Raw genomic sequence first — 24,671 nt, forward strand, 5'->3', positions numbered from 1 at the left:
TGTTGACACTAGACTACTTTTGACCTAGAAAAGAGGAATTTCATATGGTTCAAACTAATATGTTGATGTTATTGATGAACAGCGTTCACACTGTAGAATAAGGGAAGATGAGGAAGAATCCTGTGGAATGGAGGTACCAGATGCAATCATAATGTGTATGTGTGTGTGTGTGTATGTATATGTGTGTGTGTGTGTGTGTATTTAAACATAGACAAACCACTGTAGAGAATGGAAAGCTCTTCTTTATGGAAGAATATCAGTTAATAAATGTAGAAGACATATAAGAACCAGAAATCACCATTTTGCAATAACTAATGTAATAACTGATTCAGGTGAGAACCACCAAACCACTGACTGAAAGGTTTTGTTAAAAGTGAACATACAAAAAGGTTCAAATTATCCCTACCATGAACTAATGTTGTTTACAAAGAAAAGGTAACTTTACAATAGAGAGACCTGGTGGACAGCACCTAAACCAAATGATGATCGAATTTAACAACATCAATAATGGAACCAACAGACATCACAGGCTTCCTGACATGATGCAATGGGAAACATACACCACCACAGAAGTAATGTTCTTACCAAAAATGTCAGGCCCAAACTTAAATACAGAAAACCATCAGAAAAGTCCAGAAAACCAAACATTCTATATGAAATTGGCTTGGACTCCAAAAATGTCAATGTAAATAAAGACAAAAAGGAAAACTGAGACAATGACCATTCTAGATTAAAGCAGATGAGACACACCAGCCAAATACAATGCATGATCCTTCACTGGACCCCAGATCTGGGGAGCAGGGTTACTGTGAAGAACATTTTAAAGGACATTTTATACATTTAAAAACATAATATTAAATTTCTTCAGTGTGTAGTGATGGGTGACAAATTTTTTATGTCTGAAGTATTATGATGACTTCATTTTACTTTTAAATGGTTTAGGAAAAAACTATGCATATGAGTACATGTGGAGAGAGAACAAGAACAGAGCAAATGTTGAAAAGCAGGAAATGTAGGTAAAGAAGGGGTGTCTTTGTACTACTCCTACAAGTTCTCTGTGGGTTTAAATTGTTTCAAAATGAAAACTTGAGGAAAGTAAAGGAAACATCTGGCCCAGGTCCTTGCTCAGTAGTTTAGGGCCACACACTGAAACTATTTCAAAAGGATTAACAAAGGTATCATCCACCCCCACGCTCCACACCTTTCTTTTCTTCTTCTTTTAAGTAATCATGAGTAACTTTTCTGTTTAATTCTGAATTGGCTTCATACCACACAACAGACCTGGGCTGCCTTCACCAAAGCAGCGTATAAATCAATGGTGGTTTTAGCTGCAAATTCCTCACCTTGCCCGCCCTCACCCCAACCTGTGGGGAACATATGACACTATGAGACAGGAGTTCTGGTTGAAGTCAGGATGAGGGCACTGGGGCCCTGTCCACTTCACTCACTTGGCCTATAAAGTCACCTCCTTAGACCCCTATGAATTCTAGGAACACAGCTTGAAAACCACTATGAAAGGAAAGGAAAGGACAGTGAAGTCACTCAGTCGTGTCTGACTCTTTGCGAACCCGTAGACTGTAGTCCACCAGGCTCCTCCGTCCATGAGATTCTCCAGGCAAGAATACTGGAGTGGGTTGCCATTTCCTTCTCCAGGGGATCTTCCTGACCCAGGGATCGAACCCAGGTCTCCCACATTGCAGGCAGACGCTTATACCAGATGCAATTAACTCTAATAAGGATCAGGGCAAAAGATACATAAGAAAGGCACATCATCAACAAAAACAAAATCAAAGAAAAACCTCAGATAATGCATTTTTTTAGAAAAGTCAAATATAAATATTATTTTGAATCATCTATTAATAAATTAGACATTTTTGTTTCCTTACAGTAGTGTTCTCCAAAGAGAACTCACCATAAGATATAAATAATTAAATTTTGCTTCTAAATGTGTTGAATTAGCACTGATTTCAGTCTCTTTGGCTTCAAAAGCATTTGATGCAAAACATTAAAGAAGACAGAAACAAACAGAAAGACATCCCATGTTCATAGATTTAGAAGACTTAATATTGTCAAGATGTCAGTGCTACACAAAGTGGATCTAGAGATTTAATACAATGCTCATCAAAATTCCAGCTGTTTTTTTTTTTCTCCAGAAACAGAAAAATTTATCCTAAAATTCAGATGGAATCTCTAGGAACTCCATGTAGCCAAAATAATCTTGAAAAAGAACAAAGATGGAGGTCTCACACTTCTTAATTTCAAAACCTATTACAAAGCTACTATAATCACAACAGTCTGACACTGGCAAAAAGACAAAATATGAAGGAACAGACTAGAAAGCCTGGAAATAAATCCTCACATATAGGGTCACATAATTCTTGACAAGAGTGTAGAGACCATTCCATAGGGAAAAGAAAATTTTTTCAACAAGTAGTATTGGGAAAGTGGATATCCACAAGCAGAAGAACAGAGTTGGACTCTTGTTCAGTCGCTAAGTCAGCCTGTCTGACTCTTTGTGACCCCATGAACTGCAGCACACCCGGCTCTCTGTTCTTCACTATCTCTCTGAGTTTGCTCAAACTCATGTCAATTGAGTCAGTGATGCCATCCAACTATCTGATCCTTTGTCACTCCCTTCTCCTCTTGCCCTCAATTTTTCCCAGCATCAGGATCTTTTCCAATGAATCAGCTCTTCACATCTGGTGGCCAAAGTATTGAAACTTCAGCTTCAGCAACAGTCCTTCCAATAAATACTCAGGGTTGATTTCCTTTAGGACTGACTGGTTTGATCTCCTTGCAGTCCAAGGGACTCTCAAGAGTCTCCTCTAGCACCACAGTTTGAAAGCATCAGTTCTTCAGCGCTCAACCTTCTTTATGGGCTAACTCTCACATCCATACATGACTACTGGAAAAATCATAGCTTTGATTATATGGACCTTTGTTGGCAAACTGATGTCTCTATTGGACTCAACCTTATATGAATACAAACGGATCAAATCCTATATAGAAGAGCTAAAACTATAAAATTCTCAGAAGAAAACATAGGGGAAAGCTTCAAGACACTGGATTTGGCAATGATCTTCCATACAACACAAAAAGCACAGGAAACCAAAGTTAAAATAGGCAAGCTGGACTCTATCAAAATTAAAAACGATACACCAAAGAATACAATCAACAGAGTAAAAACACAACATATGAATGGGAGAGAATATATGTAAATTATATATCTCCTATATCAGACTCTAGGGTTGCAGAGAGTCAGACACTTGGAATGCATGCATGTATATATCTCATAAGGGGTTTGTATCCAGAATATATAAAGGATTCCTACAACTCAACAACAACAAAAATCCAACTCAAAAACAGGCAAAGGACCTGAACAGACATGTCAAAAAAGATGTACAAATGGCCTACAAGCACAGGAAAAGAAGCTCAGCATCACTAATCATTAAGGAAATGAGAATCAAAACCATGAGATACCACCTCACACCCATGAGGATGCCTACTATCAAAAAAGGAAAAATAACAAGCGTTGGTACAGATGTGGAGAAACTGGATCCTTGTGTGCCCTTTACAAGAATGTAAAATGGTGAAATATAAATGGTGAATGTAAAATGGTCCCACTGTATAGCACAGTGAACCATATTCAGTATCCTGTGATAAACCATAATGGAAAGGAATATGAAAAAGAACATATATATCTTGTTTATATAACTGAATCACTGTGCAGTATAGCAGAAATTGACACCACATTGTAAATCAGCTATACTTGAAAAAATGAAACAGAATTTTACTGCACTAGAGAGAAATAAAAAGTAACAAACTAAATGCTGCCACACACACACACAAAAAGAGTTCTGACACATGTTACAATGTGGATGACATTGAGGACATTATGCTAATGAAATAAGCCAGTCACAAAAAGACAAATATTGTATGATTTCACTTCTCTGAGGTACCTAGAGTAGTCAAATTCATAGAGAAAGGAGAACAGAAGTTGCCAGGGGTTAAGAAAGGGAAAATGAGGAGTTCTCGTTTAGTGGGTACAGAGTTTCTGTTTTGCAAGATGAAAAGAGTTTAGGAGACTGCACAACATGAACGTACCTAACACCAGTAAAGCTAAAAATGGCTAAGACAGTAAATTTTACTTTATGTACCTGAGTCACACGAAATAATGCCTGGGTCTTTATGTTATGCTATCTCTCCCATATGGTATGTGCATTTTACTACAATCTTTTCAAAGTTTTATACATTAAAAAAAAAGCATTGGATGACAGAAAAGAGTCATCTTGTGCTAACTGACCCTGACTTTTGTTGATTTTTTTAAATAAGGATCTAAGGGTCACTGGGTTGGGCAAAGAAGACTAGGGGATTTACTGGAATGGCATCTAATGAGAGAATAGCTTGTACAGTGTGCAAGAATAGACAAAAACATCATCAAAGCTGCCATCTGAATGCAGACAAGAGTGGCGGGCGACCATGAGCTCAGTGCTACTCCCTGGACATGTGACCTCAGACGGCAGCAACTGCACAATGGTCAAAATTGTCAACACCCCCTTTTAGCTCATTCCATCAAAAGGTTCATTCCTATCTGCCTAGTCTTTGCAGTTTTAAGACCTTTGAGTCAGAAACATATGTGCCCATTTCATCAAGAGTAGTCTTACTAAAAGTAACTACTTGCTATTTACAACTTTATAAATATTTGAAATTTATATGGTATTTACAGCTTACTATTTATATTGCCGTACCTCAAACAAGACTACTTGTTGACTAAATATAGTCTCTGCACTCACCTCATGTTGATATGGAAGGAATTATTTTTGTTGACTTCAAAGCCTCCAGACCAAATACAATTGGGAACATCCATCAGTCGGACACATAACAGCTGATCGTAGTCATTCCGAGGCCAATGGAACACCACACTGGAACCAGGAAGCGTGGAAATGTAACCTTCAGGATTGGCTGTTCCCTAAAACACGGTATCACTGGGTCAAAAGTCAAGTCAAGATGTAAATGTTTACTGAGAATCTGTCTACTCTGAGCCTTGCCCTCCACCAGGAGCTGTTTAGGGCACTAAAGGCACAAAATGGTTCAGTTCAGTTCAGTTCAGTTGCTCAGTCGTGTCCGACTCTTTGCAACCCCATGGATTGCAGCACACCAGGCCTCCCTGTCCATCATCAACTCCCAGAGTTTACTCAAACTCACGTCCATTGAGTCACTAATGCCATCCAACCATCTCATCTTCTGTTGTCCCCTTCTCCTCCAGCCTTCAATCTTTCCCAGCATCAGGGTCTTTTCAAATGAGTCAGTTCTTTGCATCAGGTGGCCAAAGTACTGGAGTTTCAGCTTCAGCATCAGTCCTTCCAATAAACACTCAGGACTGATCTCCTTTAGGATGGACTGGTTGGATCTCCTTGCAGTCCAAGGGACTTTCAAAAGTCTTCTCCAACACCACAGTTCAAAGCATCAATTCTTCGGCACTAGCCTTTATTTACAGTCCAACACTCACATCCATACATGACCACTGGAAAAACCATAGCCTTGATTAGATGGACCTTTGTTGGCAAAGTAGTCTCTGCTTTTTAATATGCTGTCTAGGTTGGTCATAACTTTTCTTCCAAGGAGGAAGCATCTTTTAATTTCATGGCTGCAATCACCATCTGCAGTGATTTTGGGGCCCAAAAAAATAAAGTCTGACACTGTTTCCACTGTTTCCCCATCTATTTCCCATGAAGTGATGGGACCAGATGCCATGATCTTAGTTTCTGAATGTAGTGCTTCAAGCCAACTTTTTCACTTTCCTCTTTCATTTTCATCAAGAGGCTCTTTAGTAATTCTTCACTTTCTGCCATAAAGGTGTCATCTGCATATCTGAGGTTACTGAGATTTCTCCCAGCAATCTTGATTCCAGCTTGTGCTTCTTCCAGCCCAGTGTTTCTCATGATGTACTCTGCCTAGAAGTTAAATAAGCAGGGTGACAATATACAGCCTTGACGTACTCCTTTTCCTATTTGGAACCAGTCTGTTGTTCCATGTCCAGTTCTAACTGTTGCTTCCTGACCTGCATACAGATTTCTCAAGAGGCAGGTCAGGTGGTCTGGTATTCCCATCTCTTTCAGTATTTTCCACAGTTTATTGTGATCCACACAGTCAAAGGCTTTGGCATAGTCAATAAAGCAGAAATAGATGTTTTTTCTGGAACTCTCTTGCTTTTTCGATGATCCAGTGGATGTTGGCAATTTGATCTCTGGTTCCTCTGCCTTTTCTAAAACTAGCTTGAACATCTGGAAGTTCACAGTTCACATATTGTTGAAGCCTGGCTTGGAGAATTTTGAGCATTACTTTACTAGCATGTGAGATGAGTGAAGCTGTGTGGTAGTTTGAACATTCTTTGGCATTGCCTTTCTTTGGCATTGGAATGAAAACCGACCTTTTCCAGTCCCGTGGCCACTGCTGAGTTTTCCAATTTGCTGACATATTCAGTGCAGCACTTTCACAGCATCATCTTTTAGGACTGGAAATAGCTCAACTGGAATTTCATCACCTCCACTAGCTTTGTTCGTAGTGATGCTTTCTAAGGCCCACTTGACTTCACATTCCAGGATGTCTGGCTCTAGGTGAGTGATCACACCATTGTGATCATCTGGGTCGTGAAGATCTTTTTTGTACAGTTCTTCTGTGTATTCTTGCCACTTCTTCTTAATATCTTCTGCTTCTGTTAGGTCCATACCATTTCTGTCCTTTATTGAGCCCATCTTTGTATGAAATGTTCTCTTGGTATCTCTAATTTTCTTCAAGAGATCACTAGTCTTTCCTATTCTATTGTTTTCCTTCTATTTCTATTTCTTTGCACTTTTGCAAAGAAAGTGCATTGAGGAAGGCTTTTGCATTGAGGAAGGCTTTCTTATCTCTCCTTACTATTCTTTGGAACTCTGCATTCAAATGGGTATATCTTTCCTTTTCTCCTTTGCTTTTTGCTTCTCTTCTTTTTCACAGCTATTTGTAAGGCCTCCTCAGAGAGCCGTTTTGATTTTTTGGATTTCTTTTTCTTGGGGATGGTCTTCATCACTGCCTCCTGTACAATGTCAGGAACCTCCATCCATAGTTCATCAGGCACTGTCTATCAGATCTAGTCCCTTAAATCTATTTCTCACTTCCACTGTACAATCATAGGGGATTTGATTTAGGTCATACATGAATGGTCTAGTGGTTTTCCCTACTTTCTTCAATTGAAGTCTGAATTTGACAATCAGGAGTTCATTTCTGAGCCACAGTCAGCTCCCGGTCCTGTTTTTGCTGACTGTATAGAGCTTTTGCATCTTTGGCTGCAAAGAATATAATCAATCTGATTTCAGTGTTGACCATCTGGTGATGTCCATGTGTAAAGTTTTCTCTTGTGTTGTTGGAAGAGGGTGTTGCTATGATCAATTCATTCTCTTGGCAAAACTCTATGAGCCTTTGCCCTGCTTCATTCTGTATTCCAAGGCCAAATTTGCCTATTACTCCACGTGTTTCTTGACTTCCTACTTTTGCATTCCAGTCCCCTATAATGAAAAGGACATCTTTTTGGGGGTTAGTTCTAAAAGGTCTTGTAGGTCTTCATAGAACCTTTCAACTTCAGCTTCTTCAGCATTACTGGTCGGGGCATAGATCTGGATTACCGTGATATTGCATGGTTTGTCTTGGAAGTGAACAGAGATCATTCTGTTGTTTACTCACATCAAAAAACTTAGTGTTGACAGGGAGATAAGTCATTAAAATTAAATGTGACATTCAAATTAAAATGACATTAAAATTCACTGTGCTATTAAATAAGCACTCATCATTCTTCAAAAGCAAGCTGCTTACCTGTCCCCTGGCAAATTCCCTCTGTGCAAATGCAAGCTTGTGGGATGACTTATTATCTAACAGGTAACGGGGGGCAAAGATGACCATACAGGTGTCAATATATCGGCCTCGGCCTTTCTTGACATCAATACCTATGAATAACAAGAACCAGTTCCATGAATTAATCAGAAAGAAAAAAATTATGGTCTAAAAAAAGTAAATAGCTTTCACAATTACTTAGTTTCTCTGAGATAATGATTGTAGCATCCAGAGAGGCTATGAGGTCTCCTAAGAATAGAACGAAAACAGCAACTATCTTCAAAGTATTATTCTTTATTCCCATTTAGACCTTAAAAAGTCTTGGCAACATCAATATCCCCGTAATTCCCAGCTTCTTCGTAAAGTGCATACAATTGTAACAGCAACTAAAACAAACAGGTGTTTAGCCTGGTTTACATTTATGAAGCTGACTACTAACATGGTTTATGTGACGTATTTCTCCTTATATACGGGACACAAAATTTCTTCCTAAAGAACATGCCCCTTTTACAACACAGAGGAGAATCTGTGTATTACTTAACTGCATTCTGCAACTGCCCTAAACTCAACTGACTCTTAGTATTTTCTGTCAGCCCAAGAATCCAGCTCAAATATAATGCTAAATACTACTGAATTTATTCCTTCATAAAATAAATGTTTCCAGCACCTAATAGTTACTGTGGGGAAAAAAGACAAACAAAAAACATACCAAAGAAAGAAAGTCATGGTCAATCAAAAGGAAATCTCAAAACACCAAGATCCAAAGAAAGAAAAATGAAATAACACCATATTATCTCAAAAACTCTGATAATAACTTTTAAAAATCCGAAATTCAATGGACGAGTTCATTCACTCATTCAGACAATGAATAAAGTAACTATATTCAAGGCCTTGGGTTGAACTCTGGTTATACAATGATAATATTTATGGTAAAAAATAATAAAAATAATAATATTTATTGAACTCTTAGTACACATTATACCCTCTACCAAAGGCTCAACATTTAATTCTTGTAACAACCTTGTGAGTTAGATATTTTCATTCCTTCATTTTTGCAGATGAGGAAACTAAGGCAGGAAAAGATAAGTGACTTGTCCTTAAGTGACACAGCCAGTAGGTGGCGCAGCTGGATTAAACCCAGGGAGCCTGCCTTGGAGACATACACAAAGGACCCTACTAAAGACAAGTATCAAGAGACCATAAAAAGAGAAGTGACCTTAGGATATGACAACTAGATGTCCCAACATACTTTCAATTATAAATATTCTGATCTGTTAACTCACTAATTCACTTGTACTAGTGTTTCTTTAATGTAAATCTCAAAAATAGCTGAAAAACTGAGCAAATCACAAAAAATCACTCACTGAAACTCTGTATCTAAGAAATGCTCAGTAATACTGGAACAGTTGGGAAGACCCTCTGGAGAAGGGAATGGCTACCCACTACAGTATTATTGCCTGGAGAACTCCATGGACAGAGGAGTTTGGCAGGCAATGGTGCATGGGGTCACAAAGAGTCAGACACAACTGAGTGACTAACATATTTTCAACACTAAAACTCTGTATCTAAGAAACGTTCAGTAATACTGGGATAGGGAGATATACCCCCATCACTTTTCTATGACATACAGAAAAGCATTAATTGTCAGAAATCAACCTTATCATATAACAGTTCAGTTCAGTTCAGTCACTCAGTTGTGTCCGACTCTTTGTGACCCCATGAATTGCAGCACGCTAGACCTCCCTGTCCATCATCAACTCCTGGAGTTTACCCAAATTCATGTCCATTGAGTCGGTGATGCCATCCAACCATCTCATCCTCTGTCGTCTCCTTCTCCTCCTGCCCTCAATCTTTCCCAGCATCAGGGTCTTTTCAAATGAGTCAGTTGTTTGCATCAGGTGGCCAAAGTATTGGAGTTTCAGCTTCAGCATCAGTCCTTCCAATAAACACCCAGGAGTGATCTCCTTTAGGATGGACTGGTTGGATCTCCTTACAGTCCAAGGGACTCTCAAGAGTCTTCTCCAACACCACAGTTCAAAAGAATCAATTCTTCTGTGCTCAGCTTTCTTTATAGTCCAACTCTCACATCCATACATGACCACTGGAAAAACCATAGCCTTGACTAGACAGACCTTTGTAGGCAAAGTAATATCTCTGTTTTTTAATATGCTATCTAGGTTGGTCATAACTTTCCTTCGAAGGAGTAAGCATCTTTTAATTTCATGGCTGCAGTCACCATCTGCAGTGATTTTGGAGCCCCAAAAAACAAAGCCAGCCAGTTTCCATTGTTTCCCCATCTATTTGCCATGAAGTGATGGGACCGGATGCCTGATCTCAACTAATATACCTATAAGAGGTATATTTGGTATCACAGAAAGAATCTATAGCATCAAGACTCAATTAAAAAAAAGTTTTTTGTTTCCCTTTTATCTCAGATTGCCCTGGCAAACCCTTAACAAATGAACAGCTGATAAGATCAAAATATACAAAATCATCCTTATTGGAGGTACACGTTAAGGTTACCTGGTCAGGCCCTGCCTGGCTTTTCCACTTGTGTCTGGGCTTTCAACTTTCCTGATAGGAAGCTAGTTATTTATCCAATTCTTCAAAAATAGTCATATAAGAGATTTCACAAATTCTCTTAATACATGCCAAGATCTCATATAAAATCTCATCTTAGCTCAAACTCTCTCTTCCTTTCTTTAGTCTAACAATGAAATGTGAAACAGTCTTGTCCCTAAAAACATAAGTGCATGTTCTAATGAATGCACTTAGCATCTAAGTTTGTGTGCACTCACTGCATATTTCCACCGGACAGCTCAGTGTGCCTCTCTGCCAGAATTCTGTGTGCTTCCTTAGCGCCAGCTGCTTGAAAAGGCACAGGCACCACCATGTTTCCTTCAATTTGTCCCAACTATGGCTTCTGGCCAACCTGCAGGGGCTTGCTTTGGAAACTCTATCAAGGACCAGACACTTCAGCAGAAAGCCAAACTTGGCATGAAGTGGACTTTGCCTAAAGGGATGGAGCGAACAAACATGAGAATTGTGATCCTCAGCTGGAGGATCAGATAAAAGTTTCTCTATTCTATTAAAAGTCTTGTCAACTTTAAAGGAGACAGCTTCCATGTCAAGGAAGAATGCATGCAAATTTTTTAAAAAAACAAAAAGCAAACTATACTTGGAAGAGAGTCTTTCACTAATAAACCCTCCAACACTTAAACAAAGCACTGACTCCATGGGAGTCAAGGTAAACAGCTAAGTAATACCATCTCAATTTTTCCTTCTGTAACATGAGTCTCTACATCAGCACTGTCCAGAACAGTAGCCACTAGTCATACATGACCACTCGTATGCACCAAAATTAAAAAAACAAAGAATTCAGTTTCTTTGTCACACACTCACCACATTTCTTAGTAATGTACTCTCCAGTGCTCAGCAGCCATGTGCGGCTAGTGCCTCCACACTGGACAGTACAAGACAGAGCATTTCTATTACCACAGAGGGTTCAATGGTTTCCCAATATTCAAGAGTAAAAAATGCTTTGAGAGCCCAGAAGTTATATAGGAAAGGAAGGATGCACTGCTAACACTTCAAATCTGAGACATAATTAAATCAAGTTTGTCTTAATCTTTTGCGACATCTTTTGAGGCACATAGGCATAGGGACATCTTCCCTTGGTGCTCCCCACCTCTAGAATCTAAGCAAGCTTGTGCGTGTAAAGTGTTAAAGCACCAATCTAGACTAGTTGTGTGTGCTCAGTTGTGACCAACTCTTTGTGACTGCATGGACTATTGCCTGCCAAGCTCCTCTGTCCATGAGATTTCCCAGGGAAGAATACTGGAGTGGGTTACCATTTCCTTCTCCAGGGGATCTTCCCAACCCAGGGATCAAACCTGTGTCTCCTGCATTGCAGAGATTCTTTACCACTGAGTCACCTGGGAAGCCCTCTAAGCTAGCTTAGGGATTTCTAATTATCATAACCACCAAGTGCATTTTATATTTTTTGCCTCAAATGTGGACACCTCAGTCATAATCCTAATTCCAACCCAGACTTCCCCTTTATATCTGGACAAGTCACTTAACCCCTCAGCTTCAATTTCAAAGAGAACAATGCTTCTTACCCTCTTAGGGTTTGCAGGTTTCAATGAACGCGTGGGAAATGGAGGATGAAAAGCATTCTAAGTGTTCCTATTATTTCCATGAAAAATAAGGATTCAAGCCAAACTGATACTTTCCTGACACAGGTGAGTCTGAAACTGAACAGCCTCAGACCTCAAAGGGGCAGTGTTTAGGTAGCTCCTTGGATCCCTAGGAGAATAGGTCTGTGATGATATCAATCTAGCATTCAGAGAATGGATACCTGACCCAATGGCAAATGAGAAAACCAGCACTTGCAGACAGACCAAAATGTAGGGCCAGCTTATCCCTCCAAGCCTGAAGTCGTTGGCCCGTGGTTTAAATTCTCCCCCTCCCCAAAACATAACCCACCAATGTTATAGATCAGCCCTGGGCGGTTTCCTTGCTGGATGACTCTGAGAGCTCGGACGCCACTACCACCATCCAGGGAGAAGCCCTGACACCAGCCTGGCATGCCTTCAGGGTGAATCCCCCTTCCGATTCTCATCGTGCAGCTGTGGGGCAGAAAAGCAAAGACGTATATAGACATTCATCCGCAAGCAAATCTTTTCTACCTGTTCTAATCAGGAAGCCTTGCTGTGGCTGTCGGCCAAAATTAGAACTCTAACACTGACTCTTCCTCATTCTCATATTATTCCCAAACACAGAGAGGCAATTAATCAGTGGTTAAAACTCAATCTGAGAGGTAGTCACAGTTCAACAACGTGTGACATGTATTGACCTCCACAACTAGACATTTTAGGGGAAAACATCGATTCTGGGAGCATAAGGCATGAGGAAAATGCTACAATATCTGAAAAAACAAAGATTCAAAGCAAACTGATACTTTCCTGACTCCGTTGTTTCAAGGGTTCATGAAATACCCTGAACATATGAGAAAAGTACGTACAGAAGATGCAGCTAATGGTACATTCATTCAAGGGCCTGGTGCTATTATAATAGCAAAGCACCATGCAGTTGGCCAGCATCCTGTCATGGATCCTGGAAACATAATTCCCAGATGTGTGTTCCAGCTCGGCCACTAACAAGCTACGTAACTTTGGGCAGATAACTCTCCCTGGGCCTCAGTTTCCTCATCTTCCTCAGTTTCCTCATTCCTTTGCTGTGCTGCCTAATCCACTGAAATGTTGGGAGAATCAAATGAGATCATCTATGTGGAAAGGCTTTGGAAACTGTGAATTTGACGGACAAAACTATGTTTTGAATTTCAAGTCCTGGATCTAAAACTGTCAAAATCCATTCAGGGAAACCGTGAGCCTGGGCCTGCTGACTATGTCAAGCAGCTGTTTTATGTCTCCTACTGGCCAGAACCCTGGTCAGTCCTTTCCTGACTCCAGCCCAACCTCTAGGTAGATAGATGCATCTATATCCACTGGAGTGGCCCTCCTCTAAGTTTGCAGCATCCTTCTATGGATAATGGGGTATGGCATTTTAGCAGTGTCAGATTCACCTACATATTTTTGGATTAAGGCTAAATATCAGAAGACCACTGTAAAAGCAGAATGTCAAATCCAAGAAAAAATAAATAAAGTGAATTAATGCCGTGTCTGACTCTTTGTGACCCACTGGACTTTAGCCCACCAGGCTCCTCCATGGAGTTTCCCAGGCAAGAATACTGGAGTGGGTTGTCATTTCCTTAATGCCCTACCATACATTAAGACAGACATGTCCGCTAATCCTAACAATTGTTGCTTTTTCCTGTGTTTAAACAGGTAATGAGTGCTTTGAGATCTTGAAATGGCACACTTTATTTCAACAGAAAGAGATGGATTTCAGAATCTAATACAAGATGGCCTGAATTGGATTAATGGGGTGCAGGCTCTCTACCAACAGGCCAACCTGTCTTCCCTCTGAAGCCAGCTCCTCTGCTTGCGCTGAGTGCTTCCAGGGGAGAGAAACCGCGCAGAAAAGAGACCATGTGGGTCTCTCACCATCAGCAGTTATGAATAGAACCACTTCAATACATGAAAAATAAAACTGGCTTTCATTATACACCAAAACCAAATGGTTTATTTTCCATATCGAATAACACAGAAATTAGATCCGAAAAAAATCCCATTAAGTCATGGTGCTGTCCCCCTGCCAAGTCAGGATGGTTATCTACAGTCTATTTCTACTTACACGGATATAGTATAGCCTTTGCTAATTTTTCCCTTCTCTGGGAGCTTATTTCCCCTTCCCATAAATAACTGTACTCACAGGTTCGGCTGCTCTTTGTCAGCATAGCAGAATAAGAGAGGGCTCAGGCTCCGGGCCAGCTCGTGTTCTTCAAACTGGCCTGCAGCATCTGTCTTTGCATTGTCCTGTCTGAAGATCAGTGGTAGCCCTTTAGGAAGGAGGGGAAATGTTTATATCAATCCCACCCAGTGTATCCAAGACAGATGCAAATAATAAAAGGAAAAAATATCATCAAGGGGGAAGAAAGTGATGACTGAATTTATTCAGTGGACTCAGTCGTTGTCCAAAAGGCCAGTCTTGACCATGATTAAAGCACTTCTATGGAGTGGGAAAGGTTCAGCAGCTTACACTGTTGAGGTAATCTGTTTGCATTGGCTCCATTTAGTGCATGGAGCAAATAAATCTGAATTCCCATGACCGACTCCAAAGGCCGACTAGAGCAGCCTCTGTACATACCAGTTTTGTTAATCAACCAATACGGAGCTGAAATGAAGATCTTCAAAGATCCTTCTGCTCGGCACACAATCCGGATGGTGAGGTTCAGCTGCCGCCGATTGGTGTCATAGAGTCTCATTCTTACCATATAGTTTTGGGTTCCGGGTGGAATGAGCAATTCTTTGCAGAGTGGAAAATTCTCCAGGGACACCCCTAAAGAAAGATAAAACTACTGTCTTTCTGAGTTTCACTTTATAGTTTGTCAAAATAGCCCATAGCCAAACTAATTTGATTTCTCTTGGAAAAGTCAGTAACTACAGTATTCAACTGGCAGAAACCTTATTAGAATGGCCATCTCCCTTTAGCTGGGGTGAGAATAAATATGGTCTAGAAGTCACACTAGAGAGTCTGAACCGTGTAATAATTAGAAGAATGAAAGTCATCAGTCACAGCTCTGGTTATTCAAGAGTTGACTATACAGGCCCTCAGCTCGGTGTCTGAAACCCAATAAACACCAAGTATAGGGTAAGGGTTAAGGTTTACTGCAGCCTCACTGCCTGGCTTCAAATTCCCAGTCTGTCCTCACAGCTGTGTGACATGGGACAAGCTATTTAACTTCACTGTGTCCATCTGCCAAAAGGGATAACAACAGTATCTACTTCAAGAGCTTCTTATTAAAAGTGATGCTCCCTGTAAACAATGAGAGTGAAGACAAGGAGTGCTCAAAGAGCACACAGTGATGGAGGGTGGGAGGGCATTTCCATTCTATACAGGGGCTCAGTAAACATTTGTTGAAGAAACATTTAAATATCAGAGCAAAGACCTATTTTTTTTTTAAACAGACAAGTAGGGTTGCAGTATTTTTTCTTTTCGAGATTAAGCTCAAGGATTTACGTATTCAAAAATGTAAGCTTTTCCCTGTGGGACACGCTGCTGAAGTTCAATGAGTTTCAGGTTCCTCATCAGTAAAATGGGGGCCACAGCTGTCTCTCTGCCTGAGACATCCATTGTTGTGAAGATCAAATGAGATGACAGAATGAAATCACTTACAAAACTGTAAAAAAGGTAAATATCTACATCCTTATTATTTCAACATGTCTACAGCAGCCTTAAAGAAACATTCTTTCTGTCCCAAATCTGGAAGGACCCTCTTGCTACAAGAGCTACAGATTATCATAGTGACTCTCTTCACTTCATTCATCCCTACAACTGAAAATGACGATGTATTAACTATTCCAAACCTCAATGTCTTCATCAGTAAAATGGGACTCATAACTACTGCTGTAAGGATTACACGAGAACATGTGTGTCAAAGTATTTGACATACTGTCTGGGGTACCGAGAGTGCTTGGAAAATGTTTTCCCCTTTCCTGAAAGAGGAGAGAGAGAAGATTTTATTCATTCTACAGCTGGTAAAAAGCAAGGTTTGAAAAGACAAAAAGACTTCCTTTAGTCACATATTAAGTGAGCAACACAAGAAAAAAGGCGATGTTGAGTGCTTGCCCTGAGATCTTTTAGTTTTATTCAGTTTTTTTGTTTCAATGATTTTCTATGTTAGAAGTTTTGCTTTTTTAACTGCATAAATCCTCTGAGCTGGCACATTTTTTTCCTTTTGATGTGGATCATTGTTTAAAGTCTTTATTGAATTTGTTATAATATTTTCCTGTTTTATGTTTTGGATTTTTGGTCTGGAAGCACGTGGGATCTTAACTCTTCGACCAGGGATCAAACTCACACCCGCTGCATTGGAACGTGAAGTGTTAACCACTGGACCACCAGGGAAGTCCCTGAGCCAACTCACTGCAGTATTATATGTGCTACGATTTCCCCAAAATGTATGCCAAATAGTCATAAGATATCCACTGACACTTTCACAGAATAATTACAAATAATTATTTGACTAAACCCTTACCCAGTTCAATGTTCTGGGAGGTATCAGCTGTGTGGAGAGCCACCTCCTTGCCAGGTTTCAGTGTCCCATTAATGGGCATTCCTTTAACATAAAAATCAAGTTCACAAGGGAGCAAGTTGCAGATGACCACTGTCGGCAGGAGGTATATGGTATGCCCAGGCTGTCTGAAAATCTGTTTTGCACTGTCAGAAAATATGTTGGAGGGCATGTAATCTGGGTAATTCTCCTTCTTTATGGCCACACAAAACCTGTGATGACAAAATGGTGTAAAAATCATCAGCTTGAATGAAGAACTTGAATTTTTTCTCCTTAGATGAGTCTGAGACAGGATAACATTCAAAGGGTTCAATAATTTGGTAAGATATTTGCAAGTTTCAATCCAAACACATTTACTAAGGCATAATCAAATCACAGTAAAACACATGGATTTTACATGTTCAGTTTGATGAATTCTGACAATTATACACACCCCTATAAGCATCACCCCAAACCAATTACAGAACATTTCTCTCATCCCAGAAAGTCCCCTCATATCCCTTTCCAATCAATAACCTCCACCATCATTCAAGCAACCAATTTCTGATAGTCATCATTATAAATTAGCTGTGTCTGTTCTTGAACAGCATAAATAGAATGATACAGGATGTATTTAGTCTTTGTGTCTGGGTTTCTTTTTTTTTTGCATTAAGTTTTAACAAGATTCAGCCATGTTGTTGTATGTGTCCGTATTTGGTTCATACGCCATTTTTTAAAAAACTCATTCTAGTGATAACCAACTGGGTTGTATCTGCCGATCAATTTAGTGAGAATGGAAATCCTAACAATCCAATTCATGAACCTGATTGTTTTCCACTTAGTTAATAGGTTTTCATTAATTTTGTTGCTGTTTAGTCACTAAATCGTGTCTGACTCTTTTGCGACCCCATGGACTGAGGCCTACCAGGCTCCTCTAGCCATGGGATTTTTTTTCAGGCAAGAATACTGGAGTGGGTTGCCATTTCCTTCTCCAAGGGATCTTGCTGATCCAGGGATCAAACCCACATCTCCTGCACGGGCAGGCAGATTCTTTACTATCCCTCAGCAAAGCTTTGTAATTCTTAGGGTAAAAGACTGGTATATCATTCCCTAGACTGATTCCTAAATAATAAAAATTTTTGGTGCTACTGTAAACGGTGTTCTTAAAATCACATTTTCCATTTGTTCACGGCTAAAGTATAAGCATATAATTGATTTCTATAGGTTGATCTGGAATTCTGAAATCTTGATAAAATTATTAAGTCTCATGCTTTTTAAAGGGCTTCCCTGATGGCTCAGATGGTAAAGAATCTGCCTGTAATGCAAAAGACCTGGGTTAAAGACCTGGGTTCAATCCCTGAATGGGGAAGATCCCATAAAGAAAGAACAGCAACCCACTCCAGTATTCTTGCCTAGAGAATCCGATGGACAGAGGAGCCTGGCGAGCTATATAGTCCATAGGGTCACAAAGAGTCAGACATGACTAAGCAGTTAACACACACATGCTTAAAAAAAAAAAAAAATTATCAATTTTGAATGTTAAACTTATTATATTACTGGGATAAACTTCACTCCCTGGATTCTATTGGGGAGTATCCTGTTAAGAATTTTTGCATCTCTTCATGGTGGAATACTAGTTTTCTTTTTTTCTTTCTTTAATAATAACTATATCACTTTTGGTATCAGGAATATTGGCCTCTTAAAATGAGTCAAAACTATTCCCTCCTCCCCTTCTTTCTGAAAGAGTCTGCAAAGAGCTTATATGATTTCTTCCCTAAATGTCTGTAGAATTCACTAGTGAAGTTTTATGGTCCTAAATGTTCTTTGTGTGAAGCCTCTGTATTACAAATTAAATTTCTTTAATAGATATTGGGTTATTTGAGTTTCCTATTTCTTCTTTGTGTTAGTTTTGGCGATCTGTATCTTTCAAGAAATTTATCCTTCCAGTGTGGAATTTACCTATATAAAATTGTTTATAACAAATCTTTTAATATCTGTAGGGTCTACAGCAGTTCTCCTTTTTCTCTACTCCTTATACGGGCAATTTGTGTTTTCTTGCCTCACAACATGATTGGTCTTATTAGAGGTTTATCAAGCTTGTGAATCTTCAAAAAGCCAATTTTGACACTGTTGATTTTTCCTATTGTTTATTTTCTACTTTGTTGATTTTCACTTTTCTTTTCCTATTTCTCTGTGTTTAGTTTGCTCTTCTGCATTAAGGAAAAAGTTTAGAGCAGTGATTTTACGTCTTCCTGACTTCCTAATGTGAGCATTAAAAGCTACACATTTCCCTTTAGGACTGTCTTTGCTGCATTCCCCCATATTTTAATATGTCTGGTTTTCATTAGTATTTATTTAAAAATATTATTTTCTTTGTGATGTCTTTTGAACCCACAGGTTATTTAGAAATGTACTGCTTAATTTGCAAATATTTGGGGTTTTGTAAGCACCTTATTGTCACTGGCATCTAACTTAATAACTATCATAATAATGAAATACATTGTGAGGGGTTTCAATTCTTTAATATTTGTTAATCTTTGTTTTATGGCACAGGAGATGGTCACCTCTGATGAATGTCCGCAGATACTTGAAATAAAAATGCAATTGGAATTGATGGTTAAAGTGTTTCATAAATGCCAATTGTGACAAGCTGCCTAACAGTGCTGTTCAAAACCATTTATATCTTTATTGTTTTTTGTTTTATAAATCACCAAAAGAGAAGTAGTCTGTTAACAACTGGCAAATCTGGATAAAGGGTATACTGGCATTCTCTATATTCTTCTTGTTCTCCTTTATCTTCACTAAGTAAATGCCTGTCTTTGCTATAAAGGAAACTAAAGCTGACCATCTCTCATTTAAACAAGTTTAAAGTCTAAGTTTGGAAAGATCTCACAATAGCAATCCAGTATTTTTTCTAACATTGAATCTAGTATCATATTACTTGTACTCTTCAGAAGAGGAAATGAGGAGTCTACATGATAATTTTGTCAAAGTCCCCAAGAAAAGTCAGTATTAGGTGCACCTTTACCCACATTCCTTTGAAATGTGTCATTTGAAAAATTCCCATCTCTAGGATTTTGCTCCCCAGTGTAGGGATGAGAACTTGTCATTGTTTTTTCTTCCCTCTCCAGATATCTTCTCTTTTTAAAGTAAATAAATAAATACACACATACACACATATATATATATACATACACTTATTATATATCTATTATCTACATCAGGTCTTAGTTGAGACACTCAGGCTTAGTCGCTCTGAGGCATGTGGGTTCTTAGTTCCTGGACCAGGGATCAAACCTGCATCCCCTGCATTGCAAGGTGGACTCAACCACTGGACCAGCTCAGGGTACAAGGAGGCAGTGTCAGAACTCACTGGACCACAAGGAAGTCCCTTTACATGTCTTCTCTTTAAGCTGATGCAGACAGACCACTTTCTAATCGCATATGTGTGAGTACTGGGTTTGTGGTTGTTTCTCCCATGAATATTAGGTGGTAAGTAACAGCCACTCTCCTGCCCAGGGTTAACTCTTGAATTCTTATGAACTTTAACACTTAAGGAGTAAGAACTTTAGGGTTTTCAATAAGCACAACTGAATCACTAAGAGTCCTCAGAGAAAGCATAAAGGGAAAAAAAATGGCAAAATCTACATGGCATTGCTACACCATGCTTACCTGAAGAACCGGCTTTTCTCCGTGTCCATGGAGTGGCATTCTCGTTTGCTGCTACTAACTTCGGCAGTCTTCACTACATTGGTCCAGTGAATAGGAGCTTTACAGAAAAACACACCCAGTCCTTTGGGCCGGGCCTGCAGTCGCCAAGAAGTAAGGTGTAAAGGCACAGCAAAAGAGTCTCCTGGCATGATGGCGGGAAGGACCACGGGCTCTGCCACAGAAACACATGTTAGCACTCAGGCATGTCTCCCACCCTGAAGTCCAGCTCAGGGTACAAGGAGGCAGTGTCAGAACTCACTGTCTGGAGCTGACGGGCTGTCCAGTCTCAGTTCCATTGGCGTCTCAAGTCTGTTCTTCACAATGAGGGCTGATCGGACCGTGATCACCTTCCGAGCACTGCCTTCCATTGTTACCGCAAAGACAACCCGGACAGGTGGGAGTGAAGAGAACTATGGAAAAGAGAGAAATTATAAAAAAGTGTGGCTTTTAAAAATCACGCAAAGTATAACAACACCGGTCAGAAGGCCTACATAAAGTGTCTTACTATGACTATATATCTTCAGTGAAATGAGTCATTAAGCTCTAAAACCACTCTGCTTTAATAGGAGTGAATATCCTTTAATACCCACTATTATAACAGCCAGTTCTGAAGAGCTGTTTGTACTGGCATGCCTTTCATAGGAAGAATAACGTTTTTTCCTAAATGTGATGCAATTTACTCAATATACCCATACATTGTTTGTTGACATGCCTATAAAAAGCCAACATTTGGATTTCAAAGAACTTTAAAAAAAAAACTTCTTCACGATGATAACTGTCTAAGTTCTGCTCAATAATTACTCTTTTTTTTAACAGGACACCAAGGTTCATAAAACTCAAGATACTAGCTATTCACTCACTCAGTCGTGTCTGACTCTTTGCGACCCCATGGACTACAGCATGCCAGGCCTCCCTGTCCTTCACTAAAACCCGGGATTTGCATCATTGAGTCAATGATGCCATCCAAGATACTAGAGGAAACTGATTTATTTCTGGTCTTATAGGTGCAGCCACTGTTTCCTATTTGTGTTCATGTGTCTATGCACACATTTAACACACACTTTGTGCTGCTACCATGTGCCAAGAATTTACGGCTTTTTGGTTTTTTTTTTAAATATAAAATTTCACATTAGGTAAAACAGAAGGTTTTTAAAACTATTACTCTGAGTACTCAGAATATATTGATACTGCTTTTTTTTAACTGGAGAAACAAATGACACGACATCTAAGCTTTCCATACTGCTAGTTTTTCATTAAAACAAACAGTATGTGAAAACCAACCTAATAAACAACCAAAGGAAAAGATCCATGTTTTAAACCAAAACTTCCAGGTAGTTCCAAAGCAAAGGAAGAGTACAGATAAACATAACTTCATGTTTACTGCAGCACTATTTACAATAGCCAGGACATGGAAGCAACCTAGATGTTAGTTGACAGAGGGATAGATAAAGAAGCTGGACTACATATATATATAATGCAATACTGCTGCTGCTGCTGCTACGTCACTTCAGTCGTGTCCGACTCTGTGCGACCCCATAGACGGCGGCCCACCAGGCTCCCCCGTCCCTGGGATTCTCCAGGCAAGAACACTGGAGTGGGTTGCCATTTCCTTCTCCAATGCATGAAAGGGAAAAGTAAAAGTGAAGTCACTCAGTCATGTCCGATTCTTCGTGACCCCATGGTCTGCAGCCTACCAGGCTCCTCCATCCATGGGATTTTCCAGGCAAGAGTACTGGAATGGGGTGCCATTGCCTTCTCCAATGCAATACTACTCAGCCATTAAAAGGATTGCATTTGAGTCAGTTTTAGTGAGGTGGATGAACCTAGAGTCTGTTATACAGAGTAAGGTAGGTCAGAAAGAGAAAAACAAACAACACATATTATGGAATCTAGAACCTAATATGATGAACCTATTTGCAGGGCAGGAATAGAGACTCAGACATAGAGAACAGACTTAAAGACACAGCGAGGGCAGGAGAGGGTGGGACAAATTGAGAGAGTAGCACTGAAACATGTACATTGCCATGTATAAAATACACAGCTAATGGGAAGGAGCTATGTAACACAGGGAGTTCAACCCGGTGTCTGTGATGACCTAGAGGGGTGGGATGGGATGAGGGTTGGGAAGGAGGTTCAAGAGGGAGGGGACATACATATACCTATGGCTGATTCATGTTGAGACATGGCAGAAACCAACACAATATTGTAAAGCAATTATTCTCCAATTAAAAATAAATAAATTTTTTAAATTAAAAACAAAAAAATTTTTAAGGTGGAGTACAGCCTCCTAGAGTGTTATCAGAAGGACACAATCATCATGAAAGCCTCCGCTGACCCAGCCCAGCAAAGCCCCGGGAGAACGAGGGCCCAGTAACACCTGTCTTAAATCTCAATCTTGTTGTCTCTATGCTTATCTGAAATTTCACATTTTGAAACTTACTATCCTCAAGGAGAAGAAATTATAAGCAAAAACCACAAAACAGCCTTTTAATGTCATCCTGCGGTGATGTTTCAAAAATCAAATAGGGGAGGGAATCTTACTATTTTTCATTCTGAATTACTTTCATGTTGACCTTTGGGGGAAAACCTGTAAAATACATATAGCTGTACAAAGGTTAATTTATATTTAATTTAGAAAAAGAGACCTTGGACCAAAACATTTGCCCTTTTTTTTTCTCCTTCCCTATAATATTCGGTCTCATATACCAAGTTAGGTGAAAACATTTCCTTGCAAGTTCTTTTAAAAGGAAGGAAATCATTAACAGAAAATGAAAAAGATAATTCCAACCACAGAGTCCAGTGGTCATCAGGAGCTATGTGTGCACTCAGTAAACACAGTGACCAGAAAAATCATACTCACATAAACTTGGGGATGGATAATATTTGTCCTGCTGCTCGGGCTGCCGATCTAAGAAAGATCCCCAAAGTCAAAGAATCAGTACAGAGCTAAGGCACAGGCATCGTTAAATTCAACAACAACTTCAGTTGTTTGCAAGGGCGATGTTTATACATACTCTTAGGTAAAGTATGGTCTACTATGAAGAAAAAGCATCTTGGAAGATATGGGAAAAGCAATATTCGTTTTACAATCATTCAATATATACAAAATTCTCCAGGATGCATCAAGACAATAGAAAGGTGTCTCTGGGGGAAATTAGTCCTTTTGTTCCTGGATGTGAACTTGGGCAGAAAAAAAGTCATCTTGAAAGAAAGCTTCTTTTTCTAAGAAACTTGGGGCACGAGACAGACCATGAAAACATCAGTGTCTTCCAAGAACATATTTCATGAAGCAAGAGAGCATGAGGAAAGCTCCCACATCTCCGTCAATCTGTGCTTTCCTAGTCACCACTGGCTACTCAGCAAGGAACATCATTACCCCTCGAAGTGTGACTGTCTGGCAAGAGCACCCATGGCAGTTGTATCAGCTGGGATGGCAGCCCCCACCTGCACATTCTGGCCAGATAAAATGGAGTTGCACAGGTAGGGTAATATGTGTTGATGCCAATATTAGGTCCTGTTTTTCTACTAAAACTAACCACTGGCTGGCTTATCTATATGGTGATTATCAAAGCCTATGACTGACCCAAAATATTCTTCCCAGCACTAGGAAAAATGAAGAACGAGAAAATTTCATTTACAATGGATAGCCAACAAGGACCCACTGTACAGCACAGGGAACTCTGCTCAGTGTTATATGACAGCCTCGATAGGAGGGGAGTTTGGGGAAGAATGGACATGTATGGCTGAGTCATTCTGCTGTCACCTAAAACTATTACAATATTGTCAATCAGGCTATACTCCAATATAAAATAAAAAGTTAAAAAAAGAAAGAAAATTTCACTAGAGCAAGGCTACTACAGGCCTGTCTGACTGCCTGGCTTTGAGGGTGTGTGGCCAAGGCACAACCCTGCCACTGAACACCCTTGCCACAGCCACACACCGTAGAGGATGAGGAATTCTTATCTGGTGCAGCGTATCGGAAAAAGGTCCCGACTTTGTCCACAGACACTGGGCTCACTTGCTCCCAGCCATTCACTCTCACTTGCAGTTGATGGATCCGGAGGTCATGGGTGTGTCTGTCAGGCAGAACACGGAAAAAGACATTAAGCACAATCCTATCAAGGGAGGAGTAGAAGCAAAGCCTGAAATTGGATTTACTGCATAATGACATAAAAACCCAGCTGGCCAAACTTTTTGGTGATTACCTAATGCAAGGGAAATCAAGAGGATATTTTTAACTGTGTCTTATGCTTAAAACAAAACTGCAAGATGTACAGAGCTTGAGTAAGAGTGGCAGCTGCCCTTCCTCTGTACACACCAGGTGAACTAGCTAGGGTCTGTCTTCCACCCACCCCTACACCTCAACCTTCGTGAAATGATAACATCAGCTAAAATTGGGACAGTGGGGTAGTGAAAA

The 24,671-nt window shown here is 39.8% G+C and overlaps 1 protein-coding gene across 7 annotated transcripts in view; it reads right to left on the reverse strand.

Annotated features, from left to right (window-relative positions):
• Nucleotides 1-24,671, reverse strand: part of VPS13D (vacuolar protein sorting 13 homolog D) — a 273,484-nt gene that overhangs the window by 143,891 nt on the left and 104,922 nt on the right. For all 7 annotated transcript variants that reach the window (XM_027564854.1, XM_027564853.1, XM_027564852.1 and 4 more), the window contains 10 exons: nucleotides 24,195-24,330; nucleotides 23,115-23,162; nucleotides 20,514-20,664; nucleotides 20,216-20,426; nucleotides 16,529-16,776; nucleotides 14,638-14,829; nucleotides 14,203-14,329; nucleotides 12,355-12,497; nucleotides 7,849-7,979; nucleotides 4,794-4,969 (listed from right to left, as the gene is read on the reverse strand). In XM_027564854.1, the coding sequence (XP_027420655.1) occupies nucleotides 4,794-4,969; nucleotides 7,849-7,979; nucleotides 12,355-12,497; nucleotides 14,203-14,329; nucleotides 14,638-14,829; nucleotides 16,529-16,776; nucleotides 20,216-20,426; nucleotides 20,514-20,664; nucleotides 23,115-23,162; nucleotides 24,195-24,330 (1,563 nt within the window). The remainder of the gene's footprint in view (nucleotides 1-4,793; nucleotides 4,970-7,848; nucleotides 7,980-12,354; nucleotides 12,498-14,202; nucleotides 14,330-14,637; nucleotides 14,830-16,528; nucleotides 16,777-20,215; nucleotides 20,427-20,513; nucleotides 20,665-23,114; nucleotides 23,163-24,194; nucleotides 24,331-24,671) is intronic.

This window comes from Bos indicus x Bos taurus, chromosome 16, assembly GCF_003369695.1.
Source record: "Bos indicus x Bos taurus breed Angus x Brahman F1 hybrid chromosome 16, Bos_hybrid_MaternalHap_v2.0, whole genome shotgun sequence".
Classification (NCBI taxonomy): domain Eukaryota; kingdom Metazoa; phylum Chordata; class Mammalia; order Artiodactyla; family Bovidae; genus Bos; species Bos indicus x Bos taurus.